The 26135-nt window shown below is 40.1% G+C and overlaps 1 protein-coding gene across 1 annotated transcript in view; it reads left to right on the top strand.

Moving 5' to 3' along the window:
• The window catches only part of PEX14 (peroxisomal biogenesis factor 14), a 76874-nt gene that overhangs the window by 36515 nt on the left and 14224 nt on the right, over nucleotides 1–26135 (top strand). The window contains exons 3-4 of the mRNA XM_065696285.1: nucleotides 455–539; nucleotides 23392–23514. Coding sequence (XP_065552357.1) covers nucleotides 455–539; nucleotides 23392–23514 — 208 coding nt within the window. The remainder of the gene's footprint in view (nucleotides 1–454; nucleotides 540–23391; nucleotides 23515–26135) is intronic.

Genomic DNA, 26135 nt, shown 5'->3' with positions numbered 1-26135 from the left:
CTCTTAGAATTTGCAGGGAGCTTTAAGTTATAGAAAGGAAGCATTCTTACTAGTTAGCCTACTGTTACCGATCACTTGCATTGGCTCCAGGTTGCCCTCAGCTATAGGCACCAACTTAGATAAAAATATCACAGTATAAATGTTAGAACCCCCAAAGAAACTTAACAGGTTTTTTTTTTTTGTACAGAATCAGCTATTCAAGAGTAATCCAACAAGAAATCTCTAGGTTGAAATACCGTAATTGTGCTGTCTGATTTGAGTTGACCCACAGCCTGTGATGCTTGTTGAATCATTTCTGAAAGTTGAATCACTGTCAGCTCCAGACCATCTCCATGCGTTGGGTGCAGTGCCTTTACTTTGCAGTACAAAATACATAATGTAAAATAGGAGTTTGACCATTCCTAACTTGGATCTTTTCTCTCTTCTGTTTTTCCAACCCTCCTACCCTCATCAGATTGTGACAGCAGTGAAGTTTTTACAGAATCCACGAGTCCGCCAAAGTCCTATTGCATCCAGAAGAGCATTTCTGAAGAAGAAAGGTACGGACTCTTTTGTGGTTTCAATGATAACGAGAGAGCTTGAGTTAGTGTAAAACCTAAATGTATTGCTATGGGAAATTAGATGTTAAGGACAAAGTACAAAGGACAAAGTCTGTCTCCAAAAAAGATTTGAAGTTTGTAAGAAATATCATTCTCTTCTGAACTGACAATATTGGCACCAGATGTGGAATTACAGACTACAGAAGGCACATTGGAAGTTTTTGGGTTAACTGTTATCAGATCTTTTCTGCAATAAGGATGGTTTAGAGTTGTGAACTAGCTGGTCAGTTCTAACCTTAGTGACATTGGCTTTAGAATGACCTGCTTCTGGGTGAAAAGGTTGAATGTTTCTGAAAAGAGCCAGAGAGAGGAATGAAGGGCAAAGGACTTGGTGAAAGTAAACAAGGTCGGGCTAAGGTCAAGCTTGGGGTCAACCTGACTTTCAGGCTGAAATGGTAAACTACTGACTGAGTTTAGCCCTTTCCTGTAGCAGGGATAGAACAGATGCTGACACATCCTATATCGTCTGAGACAGATGGAACATACTTTGCCTATTGCCTACTGAGAATTTATTTTACTTTCTGACTCATAACAGAACTATCTTTTGTTCTTGGGTTTGGTTTTTTTTTTTTTTTTAACTTTCTTTCCTTCTGAAGTTTTTTGTCCACAACTTACAGTGCATTTCAGGTGAAGTTCAGTCCATATTATGCTACCATCACGGGACCATATTGCTTAGATCCTTACCACAAGATGTAAATAACCTTACCTTGGGGTTAATTACATGCATTATGGAGCATTTTAAGCAGTTGGAGTGTTACTGAAAATACGAACTCCAAACTTCAGAGAGGAGTGACCTACTTATACATTGAAGTCATAAGTACTTCAGGATACATCAAATTCTGTAGCTAAAGATCTTGAGTTTTAAAAAGTAGAGAAGCCTATGAAATATATATTATTGTATTTGGGGTTACAAAGTGTTTGTTAAGAGGCCTGATGTCATGAGATGGAGAGTTCAAGTTTATGCACCATTTTGCTCCTCTTGAATAGCAAAGGGTGTAGAAGGGAATGGCAGTTTAGTGTTTTAGAAGTGATGTCATGACAAGTAGTTCATGGGCACATCTTTTTGCATGTGATCCCCTCACTGCTTGTCCTGATGCCAGTTAGAGAACATTGCAGTTGCGTAGGTATGTTGCTTGCCTTACCCTATCATTACAGTTTGGCATTAAAATTTGGAGCCTGTTGGCTGCTGTGCTCCATGAGTTTTTCCTTGAAATATGTGGACCTATAGGGAGTAATTAATCATAAAAGCTTGGGGATTTCAACTCTATCACCGAAGCAATGAAGCAAGGGAAAGCTGAGCCTAAAAGCTGTGCTGATTACCCAGGGTAACCTGATACAAAATCTATTGTTGCCGAGAGATCCTTAGCCCCAAGTATATCGTGCAATATTATAACTGCCTGATCTTCTTCTGTGCTGACAATGACCAGTTATTCCTCATTTTCTCTCTCAACACAGCTGGGTTAGAATTTCATTTGCAGAAGGTATTTAGAGCAATTTAGAGACAAATGTCTCTGGTGTTTGCTCTGCACTTCCCCACCGCAGGCTTCGCTGAACAGTTTTTAGTATCAGGAGCTCCATCTAATCTGTTTAATTTTAATAAATCCCTGACTGGGAGAAGAGGAAGGGTGGGGAGATGGAGGCACAGAGAAACTGTGGCCCGAATAATACTTCTTATGAATTACTTGGCTAATAATTACTAAAGAGCAGAAATGGTTTGGTAGAGCTGTTTGTTTGTTCCTGTTTGTTAATTAGCCCTCCTTCCCTTTGTGCTAATTGTTTATTTGAAAACTTAGCAGTAGGAGATAGGAAGGAGCAGTGTCCAGTGGTGCCTGTACCCAGCAGTCACTGGAAATATATCCATATGGAATCTGGCCACTGAGCTTACACTGTAACCTCTGTTCAGTGCTTGAGAGCAGGAGGTACATACTGTCATGGTACCGATGTGCTCTAGCAGATGGTGGCAATTATTCTTGAAATGTAGATGTTGTGGCTAATGTAGTCCTGAGTAAAGGGGGCATTACATGGTTTGGTGGGCTATTCCCCCTATTCTCTGATATACAGCCATGGTCATCCCAGTGATAATATTTATCCCTTACAGATAGTGAGGCTGCCTGGAACAAAGTCCTCACTGCCAGCCAAAAAAGCATTTTCTGTAGAGAAATCATTTCAGTTACAAGAGTCTCTTTTAAAATTATCTCTGTAGAAAATAACACAGAGGTACTCTTGTATTTTTTTCACTGTTACTCTGATCTGAGTTTCTTCAAGCAGAAATGGCAGTAGCAGATCTTTTTATGGGCCCCAGAAGAATTTTAGTAGAGGGGAATGTGCATATCTAGATAGTTGTGCACCTTGTATGAACTTGTCTTTTACAGTTACTTTCATGGACCCATACTGGAGAGGTCTGTGACTCCCCACTAAGTCTGGTTAAAAACTCCTAAAGTGGAGATAATAATTTCTGTGAATGCAGAAGGAAAAGACCAGGTGCCCTGCCCCTGCAGGAGCCTTCCTCTACCCCGGCTACAGGGGCAGGACTGAAGCATTAGCTGTGGGTGAGCTTTCAGGTCCTGCAATCCTAATTTTGCCTAAGAAATTCCACTTGTGAGACTTGCAGAGATGGTTCTGCTTTGAATTACATTCTTTTTTTTTTTATAAGCATCTCCTTCCTAAAAAAGGCCAATCAAATTTAATTTCCTTTTAATATTATTTAATATTTAATGTAGGCACTGGATTTTGTTTAATACATTTCAGTGCGGTGAGAAATGAAAGTTTCTGCAGGCTCATCAGCTGGACTAGGTTTGGCTTCTTGTGCGACAGTAGGGACAGAGGCTGAAAGTAGCCTTTCCTGGTTACTTGCAGATCAAGGCTTTGCTGAACTGCTCTCTCCAGAACATGGATGATAGTTGGGAGCATAGCTGATGACAGCTGGGAGAATGAGAGTGTCCTGATTTTGTAAAAGGTCTTTCAAAAGTTGGATGAGGTTTCTTTGTTGTCTTAAGCACTTTTAAACTCTCAAATAGAGAGGAATTAATGAGAAACATTAAGTTATTAGAATCATTTATAATTTTCTTTGAAGCTTACACTGGCATTTTGTGTAATTTATGACATTTCCTCCTTTTTATCATGAACTTCTTCAGATGAAGGGAAAAAACCAGCTGTTTCCCCTCAGAGTATCTGAAAGAAAAGAAAGGAAAAAAAGATGCTGTTTGTTTTTTGTCCAACTCGCTGATTCTGCTGATGACATGCCACAGAATCAGCGGCGCCTTGGGAGTAATTAGACAGCATGTGGGGTTTAAACCCTTGTGGAAATGTGTCTGTCATCTAACTGTTGTGCCTCAGATGTCCTGCACTGCTCAGTTACCCATCCGGTAACTCATGTGGCTTGTTAATTTTGTCTACTCTGGATCTGTAACGTCTGGCGAGATAGAGAAAGGGGGTGGAAGTGCACTATGCATGTGGAGCTCAGTTTTTCAGGGTGCTGGGCCTTTGGGGCAGGGAAGGGAAAAACTGCTCGATTTACAGACTTACTGTGTGATCTTGGATGAAGAATCTTTTTCTTCTTAGTTGCCTGTTCTCTTTATCTGTAAAATGAATACAGTAATGCCTTCCCAAAGTGGGATTGTGGGAACAGGCAAAAGCTTATGAGCAGCTCAGAAATAATAGTGAGGGGAGAACAGAAGTGCATTAGGGCAAGTAAATGTGTAATTGTTGAGTTACATTGGGAAAATGTCCACCCAGAAGGCTGGACAGTGTTCAAACGATACGGTGCCTGGACTGGCCTTTTGTATATGTAAGTAATATAATGGGCTGCATGCTTCCAAAATGGGCTCCATGCTTCCTAAAGCACTCGTGGTCTAGCTTGCTGAGATGAGCTGCAAGTTGCTGAAAGTGTTACCCTTTTACATGTTGTATCTCCTAATCTGTTCCATTACTTCGGCTGGTAGGAGGTGAGTTACTACACAAGGGTTTCCTGTGGGTCTTGCACATTTTCTTGCAGTGCACCAGAGTTCCAGAAAATGCTGCCAGTGCCGAGATGCCAGGTTATGGTGATGTCTGAAGAGGTTAATAAATGATTTAATTGTACATGCCTCTTCCCAACCAGAGCTCAAAGACACTTGATTCACTCGAAACAAATGCTGTCAGACCCAGAATCTCCATTAGAAGACTGACTTCATTTCTTCTTCTTCTTCTTCTACATTCTTCGACATTGAACCACTGTCTTTTCTCCTTTGCCAAAGAAACCCAAGTGTGTCACCTTGAGCACCCAAGAGAAGGGGGCATAACCCAGTTCGGGAGGGCTTTAAAGAAACCAAATTCTTCAGCAGATTTCATTTTCACCCTCTTTTATTACTTTTTTATAATTTAAGTCCATTTCATGAGGCAGTTTGCATGTCCTTGAATGGAATCTCGTTACCATGAAAGCTTTTTTAGCATTGATTTCATAACAGTCTTAATTTAATAGCGCCATCATTACTGAGAAGCCCTGAGAGTGAGGCCCTGACTTTCCAGGTCACTGACCTTTTAATTACAAACCTTGTTCTGATGGTCAGGTTATCGACTGGACAGCTCCCAACTCCGGCCCACAGCACGAAGATGAAAATAACTGCCTTTCCTCCCCCACTTCCAGAACAGGGAGGAAAAGAAAAGTAACCTCTTGTGTTTCCAAAATTAATTTTCTCCTTCAGCTTTACTTTGTAATTAATTCTTTAACATGTCTCAGTGAAGCTCGAACAGTTTTTACAAAGCTTTTCCTTGAAAAGATAATACAATGCAAGCCAATAATGTCCAGTGACAACTCATAAAACAAAACATATAGTTAGTAGCCCATGCTGTCAAAATACCTTTTTGGGCCAAACTGCTATGGCTGCCCAAACCTTATGCTTGTCTAGAAATGAACATGTTTCATACACGAACATGTATCCCCCCAGGTTTATATGCTGAACATGACGTCTTATGGTCTGGAATATCACTGGGGTCAGCTGTCCCAGCTGTGTCCCCTCCTGACTTAGTATGCACCACCAGTCCCTCACTGGCAGGGTGGGTTGAGGAGCAGAAAAAGCTTTGACTCTGCATAAGCACTGCTCAGCAGTAACTAAAACATCTCTGTTTCATCAACACTGTTTTCAGCACAAATCTGAAACCAGCTACTTTGAAGAACTGTCCCAGCCCAGCCCAGTACAACTGTACAACTGGTGGTGTGAGCACGTGTTGGTCCTGTACTTGCAGATGAAGTAACTTGTTCTCTAGCTGTGTAGTAAGTGTTTTGTGCTTGCACAGACCTCATCACTTGCACTTGCAAAGCCACAAGTAAGACCTGGAATTCAGATACTGATAGCAAAAATTTATTGCAGGAATATACTTAGTGTGTTAAGCATCTAGAACAAGTCACTTCAACACACAAGGTTCACTAGTGTGGGTAGAACCAGGCAGGGTGCACTTTCTGATGATGAGAGAAATTTGCAACAGGTATTGAAGTAGCACAGAGTAAGTTTAACAGCTTGTATAGACTTCCAGAAATGACTGTAGAGGTTAAACAAAAGTCAGTGCCCTCTACATTTTCATGCTAAGATCCTCATTTAAGTGCATTGTAGCATTAACCACTGAAACTGAAGCTGTTTGCATGGAGCATGTTTGGTGGTGTGTAGGGTTATCTAGATCTCAATGTGCTTTCTGCTAAAATGCATCCATCTCTGAGGCAGAGGACAGCAACTGCTTAACATCACTACGTGTTTTTAGGAGAGGAAATGAAGAATGCAGAGGGAGCTTTAGGAATAGAGAATGTAATTACTGAGTAAAAAATTTGCTAAGATTCTTGAAAAGCACTATGGGATATTTAATTACTAAAGATGCTTAGGCCTCTGTTTATGACTTTGCAAGACAGTTAATGTGCCTTATAATATTTTGCTGAGGTTAAAGAAAAATATGTCTTACACCTGTTCATGCAACCAGTTTGTTCTTTAGGTGCCTCCCATCCAAGCTTTGGTTCAGTACAACACAGCATAAATGGGGAGATCTGGTTATCTCCTGAGGAACTGGTGAGGGATCCAAAGAATGAGGAGTGAGAGAATGAATGCTTTCATTGCTAACAAACTCACAACAGTTCCTGTCTGGATCAGCATTATCAGTAGTCATGTCTGGTTTTGGCACTCTGCTATGTTTGCCCAGTGCTGATAAGGTTCAACGTGGAAGGAAGATTTCCACTGCTGGAGTCTCAAAATCCAGAAGAATAAATGTGCTCATGATCCAGAAATTAGTTCCACAGTTCTGTATTTTGTATTACTTGCCCTCTTTTTTTCTTCCTGAGAATGACTGAGAATCTCTATCCATCTGCTGTGAAGGAGATGGCTCCCTGTTACGCCAGTCTTCTGTCTGCCTATCTGTCAGTTGCTGTTCAATACCAGCCAGTTTTCATGCTGACTTTATTAAATACTGGAGTCTTTAATATTGTGACTGAAAACAAAAGAGATTGCTAGAACAATATAGTATATACTATAGAATCATAGAATGGTTTGGGTTGGAAAGGACCTTAAGATCATCCAGTTCCAACCCCCCTGCCATGGGCAGGGACACCTCCCACTAGACCATGTCACCCAAGGCTCTGTCCAACCTGGCCTTGAACACTGCCAAGGATGGAGCATTTACCACTTCTTTGGGCAACCTGTTCCAGTGCCTCATCACCCTTCACAGTAAAGAACTTCTTTATCTACAATACCATATATATATATATATTTAATATATATATATTAAAAATAATATTGCAGCAAGCATATTTGGGAAAATGTTTTTTAACTGATGAAATCAAATGCAGAGCATTTTGGGTGTTTTTGAAGAAACACTTTCTGTATGATGAAATCGTGTCCTAGGAGTTTGTTAATGAGCTTTACTTGGAACTAAAGAATTCTTTCATAGAAGTGCTTGTCACTAGCAGGAAAAGATGTCATCGTTGTTACTGGACAGCTCCAGCAAGCTTGTCATCTTGCACTGGTTTGTACCTGCACATTTGGCTTGAATATCTTATAGACTACTAGCTCTGAACTCAGTATGTTTTTGAAGAGGAGGGAAAAAGTCCTACTTAGGCCTGTATAAAGGGAGCAGAAACAGAAAGTCATGGAATACTTAAGGCCTACTAATCTTCACAGTGTATTGGTTTCTGCAAGATTATTTTAAAGGACTTTGATACAAGATCTGCTATTTAATACTAAAAACATTAAAATCTCAATTACTTTCTTTTTGGTTTCTGTGTGAAGTGTAGAGAAGGTGTATTACAAGAGGTACCCCTTTGGTGTTTAATGGCATTGGGAAGAAGACACTGAGGAAGTGCCTTTCAAATTTTACATCCTCTGAACGCCTGTATGTGTGTTCTGTAGCAGAGGATACAAGTCACATTAGTGGTAATATCCTTCCTCTCTCACTTCAGGCTCAACCTACAGTGATCTTGAACCATTTAGATCTATACTCCACAGAGTAGAAGAGGTGATTCATTTAGTGTATATTGGGTAAGCAGTCTGCTCCATCTCCTGTTTCTGTTGGGCCACAGAAATGCCTCACGATTTCAGTGAAGAGTCCAGAATCACCTTTGCCATGTTTTTGTAGCCTGACAATTATTGATAAATTGGAACAGACTGCTTTGGTGCCCAGGAAGTTATGCATGCTACAAAATACTGGTTGTAAGCTTAATTTTAACAAATAATTGGAATGTCATGGGTTTAATGATGTCTCTCCACTTGGCTATCTGACAATAACTATGTAATGTAAAAGAGCCGTTAAAAATGGCTTTGCAAAATTAACTCCTGTTGCTCACTGAGTGTGTTTTGAGTCATATCTGCCCCTTGTTTACCGTCAAAATAATATCTCTATTCCTGGTAGCACTGAAAAAACAATATGATTATAGCAGAGGGAGTTGAAGTCTATTCTAGAAACAGTGCTAAAATAGGCAGTTATATTCTGAGTCCTAAAATTGTTAGTCCTAGCAATGGGCAAAAAAGACCCAGATCTGACTTGTAAATTTAAAAATTTATTTATCATGTTTTCAAATGAATTGAATGCAAGGTATCAAAAGAAATCCTTAGTTCCAGTCTAAGAGCAGGCATTGGACGTCTGAGATGTGACTGCTTGCTTGGCTTTGGGCAAGTTCCTTGTTTTCAGCTTGCCCGTCTGTAAAATGGGGTTAATGACTACTTTTGCATTGTTGACTTAGTAAGATTTATGTTAGCTGTGTTTCTAAACTGCTTTGATATGCTTGTTTCAGAGTTGTTGGTGCTGCAGCGTGGGATTTTTGAAGTTGCTTGCTGCAGTAAAAGCCACACTTGCAGAGAGGTTGAGAATTTACTTCCGTCAGCTGTGTATGGGAGGGGAGAGCTGCAAACTTTAGAATGTCAGAATGTCAAGGCTCAGACAGATTGCGTGCAATCCTAATCCAGCCCTGCAGCTTTGACCTTTGAAGCAAGCTTCACCTTGAGACAGTTGAAGAAATCTATGTACGTTTGTATAAAAATACGTTTGTGATAGAAGGAATTTTCTCTTCATGGTCATCCAGCCCAGGGTTTCCCCACAGTCAAAGGAATTCAGTTCCTGACCTGCTCTGTGAATGAACCTGGTATTCTAAGTCTAAAGAGGCAGCCTTCTCTCTAGGGGCTAAAACAAGGAGTGTAATTAGGATAATCTGTGTTGCTCTTCTGCTGAAATCCATCTCAGACCTAATGATACTTTCCTGCTAGGAGAGATAAAATAAGTTCCTGTATGAGATAATTCTCTGGGTTCTCTTAAGCAGTGTAGAAATGTTGTCTAAAACTATGTCTTGGATACTTGTGAACGTGAAATCTTGCTGTTTGCTTTACTACTGCACACTGTTCCCTCTGAATTTTAATCTGGAGTTCAGTCTTTCTTTCCTTAGCTAAAAGGGGAGTTTAGGTTTTGGTTCATTCTTTCTGATGGAACCTGGTCCAGGCGAGACTGCTCCCTGAGGAGGAGAGCAGAGAATTCGTTCTCAGTGAAATCTGAGGCTCTCTGAAGTAAAAGCTGTTGACTTTGTCATGCCGTGCAAATGTGCATTGCTTTTAGCAAGACAATAAAGGGTAAATGGGGTGATCTCTGCTCCTGTGGAGAGGTCGGGTGGTTACATTACACAATCTTCTAGAGCATCTTGCAGCAAATACATGGGTTATATTAAAAGTTGCAATCATATCATTTTTTAAAAGTAAATTGCTGACCTTATGCAGTGGAATCAGCTTTATTGAATTTCGCCAAAAATGCGTTTATAATCCCCCGCCCCTGCATACACATGATATTCATGTCCTTGCTGCCCATGTGGAAATGTCCCTTTTTATGGTGATAAAATTAAATTTGTCTTTGTCTCTGCCTTGCCTCACCTTTTAAGATTCCATCCTTAAAAGACACCAGTGGATAGCTGTACCAGAGGATGAGGATGGGCAATATCCCTGTATGTGGGTGGCTGATAGTGCGCCAAGTGCCACAGAACAAATAAATAAGCTTTTCACATTTAGAGGACAAATAAAGCTGAGGATAGGTGTAATATGGGCATTTTTCTAGGAGTGTTGTGGCCTTGCCATAGGTAAGAATTTATTTTTTACTTGGAAGTACTAATACTTCTGTATTTTTTCCTAGTTGCCAAATGTAAATGTACCAATGTACCAAATGTAAAATCCACAAATACTTACTGTGCTGCTCATGTAGTACTGTGGTACATGTCCTCCATCAACAATAACTAACTGTAAAACCCTTCCTGAAGTCACTCCAGGAAAGGAAAGTTCTACATCATGCTTAAGAATTTAACAAACATGTATCCCATATTTCTGTGCCACTTTACATATTCAGAGCACTCTACAAATATTAACTAAGCTTGTGCCACCTTTTGTGGAATGGTAAGATTATAAAATTCATTTGATGTACTTCTTATTACATCTTCTCTTCCTTCTCAGACCTTTACATTCATTCTCCAGACAGCTTGCAAACACCAGATTAAAGTGGAAGACAGAGGAAATGCCATCCCAATTTTTGGTGGGGAAACTGAGTCAGGTATATTCAGAATGTTTAGCTCTGAGATAATTCTGACTCCATGTCATATACGTATGAATTTAACCATACTGTGCCATACTGTCAGTGTGATGTAGTGATGTTTATAGATGTAAAATTCCTCAAAACATTTTCATGTTTATCCTTTCTAGGCCCCAGCTGCTTTGGGAGGTGGGAGATGTTAAGCTGGTTTTGTTCAATAAAATCAGCCCAAACCATCTTAAGTAAATGAAGGGGCAGGTTGGTCCCTGCAATGTTAGCATATATCCCTTCCTACAGCATCTCCCCCAACCTCTTTTCCTTTTTATGCAGCATTTAAAAGGGTAGTTGCTCAGAGGCACAGGGAGGAATATCAGAATATCATTCTGCTCCTGCTCTTCAAGTAACCAGGAGAACGCAGCTGTTAAACTCAGAAATATAAAACACATGTTTAAAAGATGACTCTGTATGTATTTAAAAAAGAGAGCGAGAGAGGATTCAAGGGAACCAAAAAATAGCAGGTTCCATTACTGTAATTAAATGGCAGCATTTAACCTATCAGGCCGTTGCGTGGATGTGAGAGACGAGCAGGGAGCTGCATTTGAAATGATCACCGTCTTCCTTGGGGGATAGAGTAGTTAAATAATTTGTTTGTGAGGTGTGAGTTCAGTGTCGGGTAAAGCAAGTGCTTGTGTGTGCCTGTGTATCTTAGAAGCTAGGGATGGCTGTGTGTTTACTGAGAATACCCTGGAGGTTGGTATTTACTAGCACATGCACTGTCAATAAGAACACAAGTGGCTCTTGCCCATTTGTTAGGTTATCTGCAGAGTCAGGGCCTCACCTGGTCCCAGATATTGCATCATAAAAGAGCTTTTTTCACACTAGGCCACCTGAGACAGATGGGAGGAGCAGTAAAAGGAAAACAGGGGGAAAGGGGAAAAAAAAAGAATCTGAGTCCTTTTTGGCCAGCTTCATCTACTGCAGCGACTGTAAAGGGTAAATTGTTCTATCTGGTCACTGGACTTGGCACTCAAGAGTGTGGGGTCTATGTCATCTCTGGGGAAATAAGGGCAAAGCTGCTGCTCAGGTCTACCCTTAAACAGCACGTCAGGCAGTCACTTCCCCTGCAGCAGAGTTCTGGCAGTGCCTAGCATGATTCGTACACTTCAAAACTGTGGAGTATAAAATCACATGGAGAGAAGAGGGATCTGCAGAGTGCACCCTTGGCCCTCCATCACTGACCTGACACTGTGAGGAGCTCTTTGGGCAGCCCTGAATAGCACTGTTGATCAGCCTTTTGGCACCCTGGAAAGGAGACGCTTTTCTTATGTAGTGCCCAGAAGGGAGCATCTTCCCATTTTTGTTTGTGAGGTGATTCCTTTGTTTAGGGGCTATTTCCTAGTCCTGGAACTTCAAGAATTGTTCTCATACAGTATGGATTTATAGTAGTAGCAAGTTTTTCAGCTGCTTCACCTACTGATCTGACTTGTGTTACGTTGCAGGAACATGCCCATAAATGTTTCTTAATCTTCACTCCAGTTTCTATGTGAATTTTGTGTAGCCTGTCCTGCTTTGAGGCTCTAGAAGACAACAGTGTTTAAAAAAATAGATACTTAAATATTTCCATTTTGAACATTCAACCCCAGAGACTGGATTTTGAGGGAAGCACTTAGCTGAAAGACCAGAGAAATGCCACGTATTTCCACACCCAGTCAAAGCAAAGCATGAATTTGAGTCCTGTGTAGTTTGGTGAGAGCTGCAAATGTGGAATTATTTCCAAAGATGATCTGCAAACAGACACACACAAAAGGATAAAGTTGTTACATGAATAAATTATTTGTTGGAAATGCCTTATCTAGCTCAAATGCATAGAATGTATGTATAGATTCTCAAAACTATCAGTCTTTGTAAATGATAATTGTGTCAGTCTCAAATGCTTTACAAAGGATATTGTGGAATATTATTCCTGTTGTACAGCTGTAGAAACTGAGGCAGATGGAGGTTAAATGACCTACACAAGGTCAATAGCAAGGCTGGGAATAGAACACAAATGTGTAGAGGCTTTTTATTATACTAATAAGGAAACTCTGGAGGTGTTTGGCATGGTAATCGGAACCCCAGAGAACTAGAAGCAGTTAGTATGTTCTGTGCATGTCCCGAGGGAGCAATGATGAAACTCCTTCTCTACCTTACCACTCCAGTTCTCCGTGTGTGGTCACCGTCGTTTTTCCACCACTTAACCTCGTTATTTTTAGTATTGTTAGCATTAGTCGTCCTTTGGGTGTTTAATCCAGACTCCTTTCATATTCTCCAGAACTGAGAAGAGCTGTTGAAGGCACATGGGGAGAAAAAAATCACAACAAACCCCAAGATGAAAAATGATCTTTTGAAACTTCTGTGATTTTGTTGACTTGTTCCCTGATGTTTTTGTCTTTGCTTTTCTTTTATCATGAAGGACCCTGCTTGAATGTGTTCATCTGGGTTTCTTAAAAGTCCATTTGCTATTGTTTCTTTCTTCTCCACCCAAGATTAACATCCTGTGTGATGACATAGATGGTTGTTGTCTAAATGGACGCGGTGCAACCAACAAAATTGTGAAGGGTGGGTGGAGAAATATTTATACAGTTGTGTTAAAAGCTACAAAGTAGGTTTGCCTTTTAAACAAGAGGTATTTCAACACTGTTATTGGCAGCATCAGCCTTTAATTTTACAGGTGGCTAGCTTTGTAGTAGCATTCAGCAAACAGTATTTTAATGGCATGTAAAAAAATTTCTTTAAAACAAAAGAAAGAAGAATGAGGGTGATTTATAATCTGTAATGAATACTTGCTGACATGTCTTTTTGTAATGGTGTATTCGCGTCTCTGTCTTTCTGGGGGAACTACAAACCAGATTTACCTGAAACATTTCTACCATACTAATCAAATATGTAGTATTTAGATGTCTTTTTCTTAATTGAGCTTATCTTCTCGGGGCGATGGTACCTGACTCCAAGGTGTCTAACATTGATTCACTTGATAGAAACTGGGTTAGAGGAGCAAAGATGCTCTATAAGCTTGTGAGAAATGTGTCAGAAAAAGAAACTAGACTCCTGTGTTCATGTCTACTCACCCAGTGTTGGTTTCTTTACATTTCCATATAGTTTTCTGTACACACTTCCACGTATTTTTACATTTTCTTAGGAACTTCAGTTGTAGCTACTGTTCTCATGCTCCTTATAGCAACTTCCTGACAGCAAGTGCACAGTAGACACTGTCATAATGCATGTTTAGTGTTCCATTCTGTGTGCTCTTCAAACACTAAAAGTTCATTCAGTACAGACTTTATATGATTTTTCATGTGATAAGTCTGGACTAACAGGTTTGGTTTGTTCCTTTCCAAAGTTTAAAGTTCTGAAAGTAAAAGAGGAAATAAATAACATTGAGGCAAGTCGCTCTTTACAGTTAATCCTTGTCTGCAGAGGCTACTCTGTGACAGGTATTGTCTAATGTAGAAAAAAATTCAGTCCTCTTGTTAGTGTGTTTGAGGCAGTCAGTAATTCCAGAGTAATACAAGGAACTGGGAATGGTGTGTCAGGACAGACTGTCATTCTTATGTGTAAAACTAAGTCATCCTTCAGATATTCTGACAAATCTGGTTAAAGAATTCCTTATAATGGTTTGAAATTGCTCTTCTTTTACACAATTCCTTTCTTTTGAATGCAGAGTTGAAAGAGAGTCTGGTTCTAGAATTGCATCTCAGGCTAGTCCAGTAAGAACAGAGCAGCAGTGAAATCTGGCATTATTCCACATTATGGCCAGTCTGCTAGGTCAGATCTAATAAAGACTAGATTCAGGCCCATGCCACCGAAAGGTCTGGTTCTTCTTTGCTGCAGTAACAAAGATGATGTTGGAGTTACAGATGTCTGGTTGACTGCAGATCCTTCAGGGCAGCTCCTTCTACTTCAGTGCTGGAATTCTTGTGACATGCTGGTTCAAGTTGTTGGAAGTACAATTTAAAATTGGAGTTCCAAAGGCAGATTAGAATCAAACCTCCTGTATTACCAGGGTTTTACCTTACCCAAATTTCAGACAACCTCTGGCTTTCTCCTTAGAAGCTCCTAAAGATAATATCGCAGATCAAAGAGTAGCCAAAGGCCAATCATTTTGTTGCTATTGCTCAACAAGCTGTTTAACAAAATACTTTTCTTTCACACAAAGTAAATTGATCTAAAGCACAAGCATTTTCTGTCACTCCTGTTATTAAAATTTGTATCAAGTTTTGGTAGTGAAGTTCAGTTTCTAGGTTTCTCAAGTGCTGTGTACCAAGAAGTTCTACTTTTGGAAATGTAGAAGAAATTAATGCCCGTTCACCCTTATAGAATTGTTTTGTTGTAGTCCCCAATTTAATACAAGGAACGTTTCATAGATGTGCTGTGTACTCTGGGTAAGTTACTTCATTTATGTGTGTTTTTCTTTCCAACCTCTTTTTTCCCCTTCACATTGACTGTTGAATGCTTTGGGTGTGCCTGCCTTGTTTCTGCATGGTACCTGGCACAGTACCTGCATGGTGAATGCCTTTTGGGGTCTCTAAGGAGTATTATAATACAAGTAATGAAGATGAGGAACCATCACCATGAGACTTGTTTCTCTGCAGAAATAACAAGAAGCATTTGCAGATCCCAGGTTGGGTATGCTTGGAAACATAGCCGTTTAGTGTGTCTAATACTTGTTTTCTCTGCATACTTTTATTTCTAGGGAGGTTGTCAGTTGTGGTAACAAATTATAACAGCACTATGGTTACTAGAGTAGTGTCTCTTCCATCATCTGGATTTTCTGCACTGTACAGGCTTCTTTTAAACAAATGTCAGAGCCCTGGTTATGTTCTATTCCTGATAAGCCACCTTGGAGTTGGCATCCTGGCATAGGGTCATCAAAGCCTTCAAACCCAAAGGTAGATAGTAACTTGAAATCTTTTCCCATATAGAAAGGATTTTGTTCTCATGTAGAGTTCTCACATCATGTTGTCCGAGTTTCGGCTGTGCCTCTTCGTCAATAGGAGAGCAATAGACAGATGGACTTATTCTCCCATTCTCTGCTCGAAGGAGACTTTCTATCAAGTACTAGCTTCTGCTTGTATGATAATAGAAGGGGAAAGCTGAAGGCAAGTGACCTAAGAATAAAACCCATAGATGATGATAATATGTAATTTCCCCCCATTTTTAGAAAGAGAGATTTTTATTTCTGTTACAGAAGGAATTGTTTCTTCTGTCTTTTTTGCTGACCCCATGGTCATATTCTTAGAACAACTCTGTAGTAAAGGTAGAAGAAGGTTTTCAGGATTGAATTTTCGCTGTGGGTTTTTTTTTTTTTCACGTTTGTGTAGGAATTCAGCTGGGCTTTGTAATAAAACTTGTGGTTCTGTGGTTCTGGTTACTGAGGACTTCTAGACATGTCTTAGTTGATTTAGAGTCATGTTGCTCTCTGCCTTTTTTCTGATTTCAACTTCTTGTGAAGCAAAAATTGTGCCTGTCGAATTATGCTCTCTGCTACCTGAAGATTTGTTGTAGGTTAATTCAAAACCAAGGTATCCAAATCCTGTTAGGGCTGGGATAGCACTGCACCTAATAGGACTTCTGCATTTCAGAATCCCAAGTGTGAGTCCCATTATCCAGCCACTTTGTCTTGCATGCTGTTCCTCTTACTCTCCTTTCAGTGCTTTGGCCCCTGAAATATATCGTTTAGTGTTGGGAGCTTTCACTTAAGGTATCCCTTCTTTTTTTTCTCCGTGGAACAGAGATAACATACTTCATGTAAGCAAAGAGCTTACTTTACATTAGAAGAGGAAGACCTGACCTCTCTTGCTACAAGTGAAACTGTATTTTCCCTGCCTTGAAACTACGAGTGAAATACATTTTGCACTGGCTTATAATGCTGTGATTTATGCTGTGATACGCTTTGTGATATTACAATGTCCTTTTGCCTTTGTGTTTGATTTTTTCCTCTCTAATAAATTTTAGTGGGTATGTTGTCAATGAACAGGGGTATTTACCCAAAATGCCCATAGGAGAAAGAGGCAATCTCCCTCCTCTTTGCTGCCTCACAGAAGGAATCCTGTACATTTCCCCCCCGCCGCCTTCCCATTAATCTTACTGCGATTTTTTTTCTGTGTCTTTCCTCCTTGGTTTGAAATAGTATCAACAGGGGAGATATTTTTAAATAGAAAACAACTTGAAGGAAGCATCTTTCTCCCTCTCTCATGTGCATACACAAACACATTGCACACAAACACGAATGAGTGACCAGCAGCAACTTTTTAATTTTCCATTTTGAACTTCTCGTACCTAGAAAACTGAAAAGTTGCAGTACTTGTTCCTGTTTTTTCCATTCCAAGCCATGCTGAGCAAGTCATTTGCCCTTTCTTATTCAGAGTGAAAAGACTTTGATCCAGTTTTCGGAAGACAATACTCATTTCATACGAATATTTAATCAGTAGAAAATAGGGAGGATTTAGTTTGTTTGTTTAGTATTTAACCAAGTGAATAAGGCAGATTAGGGGAAGGGGGGAGACTGGACCCATAAACAAGGTGATATATAATATTTTTTTTCGTTCTCCTTTTAAATAAATACCGATCAGCTTTATGTTCAGAGACAATAGGAGCCGTTGGCTTAAATTTGCAGTTTACTGTATTTATGGCTGTAATATCAAGGTGCTGCCGTCGTAATTTCATGCCCCAATGAGAAGAGCAAGGTCGAAGCAAATGCTTCCATCGGCATCTGCTAACACACTAACTCATAAACAAGGCCCGGCTGGATCAGGTGGCACGGAATAATACAGGCTAATGAAATACAGCACAGCTTTCCATTACTGTTAGTTTTTACAGTGTCGTCATTACGTGTAATTTATGTTTAAAAAATTCAATTTTATACAAGGCTCTGGGAAATAGGGGTCTGCAGGTCACCCGACGACTTTTAACGGCTCTGAGAGTCCTTATTGCACTCTCCTGTTCCAACAAAATGTTAATAATAAATAATAAAAAAAATCCTCTTTTACTTTTTCTCTGGCTTGCATATCTTGCTCTGTCTTTTTAATTACAAGTGGCTAAGGGGAGTTTGGGGCTCTAGATGATGTCAGGAGTTATCCCCTTTCCTGATGCTCCCAGAGGGGGGTGACTGTCTGCTTGCTTTGCTTTTGTCTGTCTATCAATCACCTGGGGTCCTGTAAATGGAGTAAACACAGCTGAGGAGAGGGAGATACTTAACAACCTCTCTCCCAAACCCTCACCCTCTGACATTGCCCTCCTCTACTCCATTACACTTCATTTTATTATAGACTCCAAAAAGCTTGGCCAGGAAGAGAAACTGCTGCCAGGTCTATTTATTTATTTATATCTGTTATGCCAAAATACCTTTTATTTTAACCTTTTCATTCCTGCTTGGCTCGCTGTAATTCTCCGTGTTGTACTGTCAGTCAGGTTTTTCCTTCCTTGTTTTTGTGCTGTGCAGTGATGTTAGAGCAGCTTTATCAGTTCTGATTGCTATTTAGTCACCCTGATGGGTTAAAGTATATAATGTTGCTTAAAGATTGCAATTGCATAATTAACAGGCTTGTAGGTGAATAAGGCTGTAAGAATTCAAAGCTCTTTCAGTAACTTTTCAAATGACTTTTACTGCTGTATTTTTCAGTGTGACAGTCGAGACCAGTGAAATTCCCTTTGATGTTGGGGTTCCTTTACACAAAGTTTGAGCTGGAAGTGAAGCAGCAGGATGTTTACATTCAAATACAGTGTCTTAATGTAAATGAAGGGTAAAAACAAAGTGATGTTTCCGAGACCTTGGGGTTTGTTGAAATGTTGGCTCAGGCTCAGCCTCCTGAATGCCCCATGAACCAAGATGTGTGAAAGCAAATGGATCAGGGGACGATGCCTTTTGACCTTTTGGAAATGCATTCAGCTGAGCAGGGAGTAGGATATAGGACAAACATCTGATAGAAGCATCACCCAGCGCTGCGTGTAACTGACTGAACAGGTGGAATCATTAGTCTGGATCACATCCCAGAAGGTTTTTATGATGATTTTTTTTAAATGTGCCTATGTTCTTTCTGAGCAGAGTTGACTCAGTGGCTTCCAGGAACAGGAGTGTAATGTTGTTCCAGGGTGCCTACCAGTAGATCTTCCTTTTAGTCATATGATACCATGCGCTAACTTCAAGTAGTTGCAGAGTTTGTTGTAGCTAACCAAGTTGTCCAGTTCAATTTTGCTTTCTTCTTAATAGAAAGAGCATGCATGGGTGAGGAAAACGATAAGAGATACCACCCCCTGCCCTGCCTCTGTCCCTGCCAAAGGGTAGGTGTGCTCATTGCTCCCGGGTGGTCTGTCAGGGTGGTAATAAAACTGCCTTTGCAAACCCACAAAAGGAACTTAATTCATTCCACCACCTTTCCCTATTCTGGCAGAATTCTCAATTCCGTCCTAACCAGACATTTTCTCCCTAAAGCTAATGTTGCCTTCAGGTTGTGAAACTCTTGGATGAATTACTGGATTGAGCAGTGCAAGGAGGAATATAATGAAGAAAAAGATGCTCAGTGGATGGGATGGGAAAAAGGGTTGTCACTGAAATGTCAGAGCCTGTGTCAGAAAAGGAGAAGAAAAAACTTGGTGGCTCATCTGGTTAAGCTCATGCGAGGGTTTTGCATTGCAGTTATTGCTACTGTGTTTCATCCATAAAATAAAGAAGAATGGATTTACGGTAAAACAATGGGTTGGGACTTGCATCTCCCGAGTGTTATTTTCTGACTGTCAGAGGTTCTGACCTCGGAGCACTTCCCATATCTGTACGTCTCACCTCTTCCTCATCTGTAATGATAATAGTATTCCTCTGAGTACTCCACTACTTCAGAGTGGTCATAAGAGGAACAGTATTTTGATGTATGTGAGGTCCTTATCTTAAACAGTAGTAGATATTATAGAAGGGCCTAAATAGACAGTCAGGCCTTAGAAGTTCTTGGGCAAAGGAGCTTTTTATACAACACCTGAGGTGCCGGCACCAGGAGTTGTCTGTGAAAACCCATTGTATTCTCTGACTTGCTCTAATACTCTGTTTGACCACAACTTACAGGGGCTGAGCGACCCCTGAAAACTGAGTGGCCCTGGTGACAAATGCAGAAGAGGGTCAGCAAGAACCTTTAAGTGTAAGACAGTCATGGGTGCTGCATTCTTCAAATCAACACCCTGAAGCCTGAAAAGGAAATTTTAAGGCTCTGTGAAAACTATACCTAATTCTTTGTGATGGCTGTGGTGCCGTAGAGGAATGAAATAGGTGGTTGGGGGAAGGGAATAGGTTTGCATTCTGTGGGGCTATGAAGACAGTTTCCTTGCATCCTTCTCAGCTCAGTCCTTGCTCAGTACCCTCTGCGGTTAGATTATTCCTTGCAGATAGCAATCAACTGGAAGGAAGTGTGTGTCTAATTTGCATGAGATTATTTAAAACAAAAAAAAAGGTCTGCATTAGTCAGGGTGATGGTAAACAACGCAAAGAGATGCCTTTTATAATATAGCTGTGGCTCAGCTTTCAAAGCCAAATATAATTCACTTACAATTGGCAGTTTCCTTTATTGTTCCTTTTAACCTTTTGCGTTCTGCATGGTCTTGATCTTGCTGCAACTCCAGAAGAACTAAAAGGTTTGTTTTCCAAAGTGTTGAGAAGGTGGATTTAGACCAATATTTCTCTTAAACTGAGACATACCTATTTGAGAATTATGTTAGATGCAAAGCTCCAGTGTTTGTGGCACTGCTTTTGCATCCAAGAGAATCTTCCTGCTAGGTTAGAACAATGGATGGACCATGAACACTTTTTAATATAAAGCAGTAATAGAAGGACTTTGAGATATTGGAACAGTTGATACTTTGGTTTAGAAATTCCCGCTTCTCTATGTAATTAATCTATCAAGGTTGAATAATTTGGGGCACGGAAAACCCATACTGTGCATACATGTGTGTAGGGGGTGAATGTGAAAAAAAGTCCAAAGGAATTTCCAAAGGGAATTTTGATGAGTTGTAATTGCCTGAGGACAGTCAGAATGTCTTGTATGTTTTTGTTACTGTGTTTGGGAAATGACAACCATGAAGGCAGGTATTTCTGAATCCACAGATGACTAGTTGCAGTGCAGACTCACTCCATATATATGCTTAAGGAATCGGCTCCAGGAGATTATTCCCTTGATGCTTGGAGGCCAAGATGACAGGGCCTTAAAAACATCTTGTTTGGATGAATAAAAAGGTGTTCCAAGGTGATGGCAGTCCCAGCCCTCTCCTCTGATAATTAAGAAGGGATGTAGCTGTGATGTTCTTTTGTACCATGAACAAGACCACTTCACAAGGCAGCAGAATAGTCCAGGGATGTAATAACCAATTTTAATTTGCACTACTTTGCACAGGGTTCAAACCAGGAATTCAAATGTGAAAGATTTTCCATCATTCTATCATTCATATCAGGTTTTTCTCCACAGTATAGCAGGGGTTTAATGGAAACAGTGATACTTGAGTGTCCCTAGTTGGCAAGACCAGAAAAATCCTAGAAGTGCATTTAATCTCAAACAGGATGAGAACAGAAAGGGCAAGATGGTTAGGAAACAATAAGCTTTGTTTCCTGTTCTTTTTGTAGAAAGAGGTAAGGATCCTCCATAACTTCTGTATGTTTCTAAGTGTTAAATATTATCAGATTTGCATGGAAGTAGGACAAAATGCCCTGTTTTAGTGGGAGCCATGTTTGCAGCCAGCAGCTAATGCTGTCTCCATCTTTATGAAATTCCATAGTTGCTAGTGATCTGCAGTGTTGGCATGTGTTTATGCTTTCTCCTACATTGGATAATTAGGAGCTGGTTAAAACAGTTTCTTTCTGATTAGGACTTTTTAGCATGGCTTAGACACCATAAATATTGCTTTTGTGACTTGAACAATGGGCTGAGTTGTGTTCTTGTGCCTTTTATTACTCTCACTGCAGGTCTTGTTCCATACTGTCAAGTTGGGTTTGGTTCCTTACTATTTGAGGCATGCATCAAATACAATAAAAGAGATTGCAAGACCAGAGATCAGGAACTTCAGATTTCTGATGCTGTTTCTGCCACTGACAATATTCTGTTATGTTAGAGAAATCACCTCATTTCTCTGTGCAACAGTATTTGCACTGTAGAGTAGATAGAATAGTATCTGGCAGGAACTCAGAGTATCTCATGTACTCACAGGAATAGGGAAAAGATCTGTTAATAGTTATAAAGCCTTCTGAATACCAGAAGCACTGTGCTAGTGCTTTATGATATTAAATAGCAGTTCTGAGACAGACTTGTGTATTTATTTCTGGCATTACTGTTTGTGCTATGGATTATTCTGTCTAGACCCCCAGTATGCAGGGAAGTTTAAGATCATTTAAAAAAATCATCAAAACTTAAGGCCTGCCCATTTTCCGTATTGTATCTCCCTTATGTTAAAAAGCCAAGTGTTTTAAAGGATTAAGTTGAGGATTTTCATCTACCAGATCTTCATGGATCTTGAGTGGAGGTGATGGAAAGCATTCCCCCATTTTTATCCCACTGCTGTCATATTCATAGCATTTTCCTCACTGCCCTCAGTCCCTACAGCAGCTGTGTGAGAATCAAGTGGTCTGTCTCTTCTCTTCTAAATCACTTTCCTTAAAATCTATGTTCTCACTTCCAGCCTTGCTGAATGTTTTTGCTTATACACTGCCCGTATAGTAAAAGGTCCTGAATCGCTTCATATGTTCCTTGTAGCAGGGACACTGGCTTTCTACCCGCTTCTGTGCGGGAGAATAGCAACAAATAATACACAACTGCCCAGGCCCCACATCATGGTTGCCATCTGCGTACTAAATTCTTTTTCTATAGGATGTTTTCTCTTGTTTGGAAAAAATAATCCAGCTTCTTTACAGATGCTGGTCATCATGGATTCTTTAGCTGCTTTTGTTTTCCCCCTTGTTGGCCAAATCTTTTCCATATGTTGTGGCCAATTACAGATGGTCATCCTGGCATTTCCTGATGGCAGGAGTGACTGCACCAACATGTACCATGTGTGCAGCGTTACTACAGCTCCGCATGAAATAAAAGCCAGGCTGCCTTAGGGCAATCTAATCACGCAGCCATAGGCCGGGGCAATGCTAACGCTGAAAGTTTCGCCTTGGCCTTGTTTTGATCTGTTTTGTTATAGTTTTATTTCCTCCTTACATTCTGTGTCCCATTCATACTAATCACAGTCAGTCCTGATTTTTTTCCTTTTTATTTCTGCATTTGTCATAAAATAAAGCAAATTATTCCCGTCTTCGGAAACGATGTAGACTAATTAGTCGTCTAACCCAATAATTAGGTTTTTGTTTCCCTGTCTGTTTTCATGCATTATTGTTAGTTTTTTCCCCTCTTTTTTTTTTTTTACACCATTACAGATTAAAATGAGCCACATTTGCAGTTGATGGTATCTTTTTTTCGGGGGAAGAATGGAGAATTGCAATAGAAAGCTACTTCAAAAGCAGCAATAAACTCAAGGATAAATTAAGGAAATTGAATGAGCCACATTTGGAAGCAGCGTTGAGGCTAATATTCTGTCGCTTAAGGTTAAATTGCAACAGAGAAAGAGAGAGGGAGACATTCCAGTGAATCCAAAATTGGGGAGGCATTACTGCTCAAGTCAGTGCCAAAATCCTTTGCAGCTTGAAAGGGTTCTGCCTGGCTTGAGAATTTAATTATGCGTGCATCAAGTGGGTAAAGGTGCTAAACTGATTTCATTTCCTCTGCTCCCCCAGGCCTGACAGATGAAGAAATTGACCTGGCTTTCCAGCAGTCGGGCACAAGCACGGATGAGCCACAGTCCCCAGGTCTTCCTACACAAGTGGTGCCAGCTCAGCCCTCTCACCCAGTGGTGTATAGTAAGTAACACTTCAAAAACCATCTGGTTCTGTTGCTTTCTGCAGTGATTTCTCCAGCAAGTTCACAGATTTCTGTGCTAGATCCTAGATTTCAGGTCAAATAATGCCATACTGTTTGTCAGAATTGGATCCCAAATGTTACTTCAAATACACTTTATAGTTGTTGATGCCCATGACAAGATCGTATTACCCAAGGAAAAAGAGATACAAATGATCATTGTCTACAAACAAACATCATGCATGCTAGCCTGTGACACCCCTTGACCTGAAGGGGTATAGTCAATACAAATTAGATTCTCACCCACTATGATGCTTGAAAAAAGCATTTAGTCAGCACAGGACTCAGTCTTCCCTTCTGAACCTTACAGTCATGCTTCCCTTCATCAGTAGGGTTTTCTAATATTTAGATGATAAATATGTGATAGAGCTGATAGATTCTTGGATAGAAGGTGCTGTAAAAGGGCAACGCTATTTCATCTTACTGCAGTGGTGGACTCTGTTCAGTAAACTGTTGGACATCGACACAGAGTTTTGTTTTAGGTAGAGGACTTACTATTTTAACTAGTCAGGCAACCAGTTAGGACATAGAATCATAGAATAGCTCAACTGAAAGGAACCCATAAGAATCATAGAGTCCAGCTCCCTCCTTCTCTCAGAACTACCTAAAATTAAACCGTATGAGTAAGAGCGTCATCCACATGCTTCTTGAACGCTGACTATTTATGCCTTGAACAGTTACGTGAAAGAGGTGTATTTCCAGCATGAACAGCAAGCTGGAATATAAGGTCTTCAGAACATAGTCTGTGACTTCCTGTGTGTGAATTTAAGGTCTGGCACAATGGAACCCCAGAGTGAATGAATGTTAATAGTGCTGTCAGGTTGCAAATAATAACAAACAGTTAATATGAATCCCTAATTTTAATAAGCTCTTCCTCTTCAATCTTAAATAATCTGAGGGGTGACAGCAGAAATTCTGTGGACGTGCTTGTATGATTTTGTGTACAAAATACACTCTCAAAGAATTTTTCAAGTCCCAACATAATCTGTGTAGACTCAAAATTTACATATATATTTGCATTTTAAAACAAACCTCGCAAAAAAGTATCTAAGCTCCAAACAATAAAAACCAAAGTACACACCATTAAAAATCCATCAAAAGAAGCTGTTTAGCTCACATGTGTGTCTGGCAGTTTGAAAATCACTTCACTTACCTGCCAAGTATTAAGAATAGGGTTTTGTTACTGCTCCTAAACAGCTCTAGGTCAGGTTCTGACTGATCTAACAGTCCATTTAGGGCTGTGTTTATTAGTTTATGGCATAGGTTTCCTATTGCTAGAGACAACACTAAGCTTGCTTTCTGAGGTTTTAAATACTCTGGTTTGGCACAGTTTGGGAAGAAAAACATTTGTGATGGAGTTGGGCTCAGAACTGGAATATTTCTGACCGTTGTACTGGGTGTGCTGGTGAGCTCAGGACTGAATTCTGCCTCCTGGGCTAATTCCTGTCTGCCATAGCTCACAGAAAATGCCAGAAAAGCAAAATTTAAGCTCACAATAAAAAACCAGTGCCAGATCCCTTTTAGTTCTGTCCCTAACTCTTATCACAGCCCAATATTGGAAGAGTTAATCTTCCCTTATTTTATAGTGTTCCACTACTAAAAGTAGGGCAGGAAAGAAGTGTACAGTGCAAACTGGAAAACACTGTCTTCGTTAACCCCTGTAGCTTTATCACTGTATGGGATTTTTTTCATTTTACTATTTGGGCTTTCTTCAAAGCCCCAGCTCCCAATTTCTGCTTACCGGGCAAAAATCTTAACTAATATTTAAACAACAAAATGTTCGCAGTAACAGCCCCGAAGAGAGGTCTGAAGGCGCTCAGAAACCAAAGGTGAATAGAAATACCACCAAAGTAAAGCTTTTGAAGGGGTTGCAGTTGTAAAGCAGTGCTCCAGCTTTGTGGTCTGATTGCTGCTTTTTAAATCATTTGAACCAAAACCTTTTGCCTGTGAGCTAGCCCTTTTTAGCAACCCCCAAAATGGGGGAAATGGTGACAACAGGTTTCTTAGGTATTGTTCCTCCTTGCTCCAGCCATTTTTGTAGAGCTTCTATATAAGTTTAACCTCTTAATGGATGTAGGAAAATAATAAAAAGCTAAATATATTTATATTTATAAAAATAAATATAAGGTATTCATTTGGCCAAAATACTTGTTTTGATCAAGTGTCATCTGTGCCCTGTTCTAGTCCTTGACTGGTGTAGTACTGGTGATGGTAATGATGGATCCATCTTTGTGTCTTCCTGCTACATGCTTTCCATGGTATCAGAACAGCAAAGAGTATGTGGATTTCTCTAGGGCTGATGGATGTGTCTGTGCAGAGGCTCTTTCGAGATGCCTTGTTTGCTGTAGGTTATTTCATCTGTTGGATGGTAACACTGTAATGAATATTTCTGAATTGGTCCAAATCTGCTCCAGGACAGTTGTTTCTATGACAGTTTACTAAGTCAATTCATCTTTCACAGATTTGTTAGAAGTTGTCATGTACAGAGAAAGACAGATACTACTTTTTGTCTATCTGTTACGCTTATCTTCTTACAGAGTATTCATGACACTAGTGTTGAAAT

Source organism: Lathamus discolor, chromosome 16 (assembly GCF_037157495.1).
Source record: "Lathamus discolor isolate bLatDis1 chromosome 16, bLatDis1.hap1, whole genome shotgun sequence".
Taxonomy (NCBI): Eukaryota; Metazoa; Chordata; class Aves; order Psittaciformes; family Psittacidae; genus Lathamus; species Lathamus discolor.
Note: the sequence above shows the minus strand (reverse complement) of the source record. Positions and strands in the feature narration are given on the sequence as shown.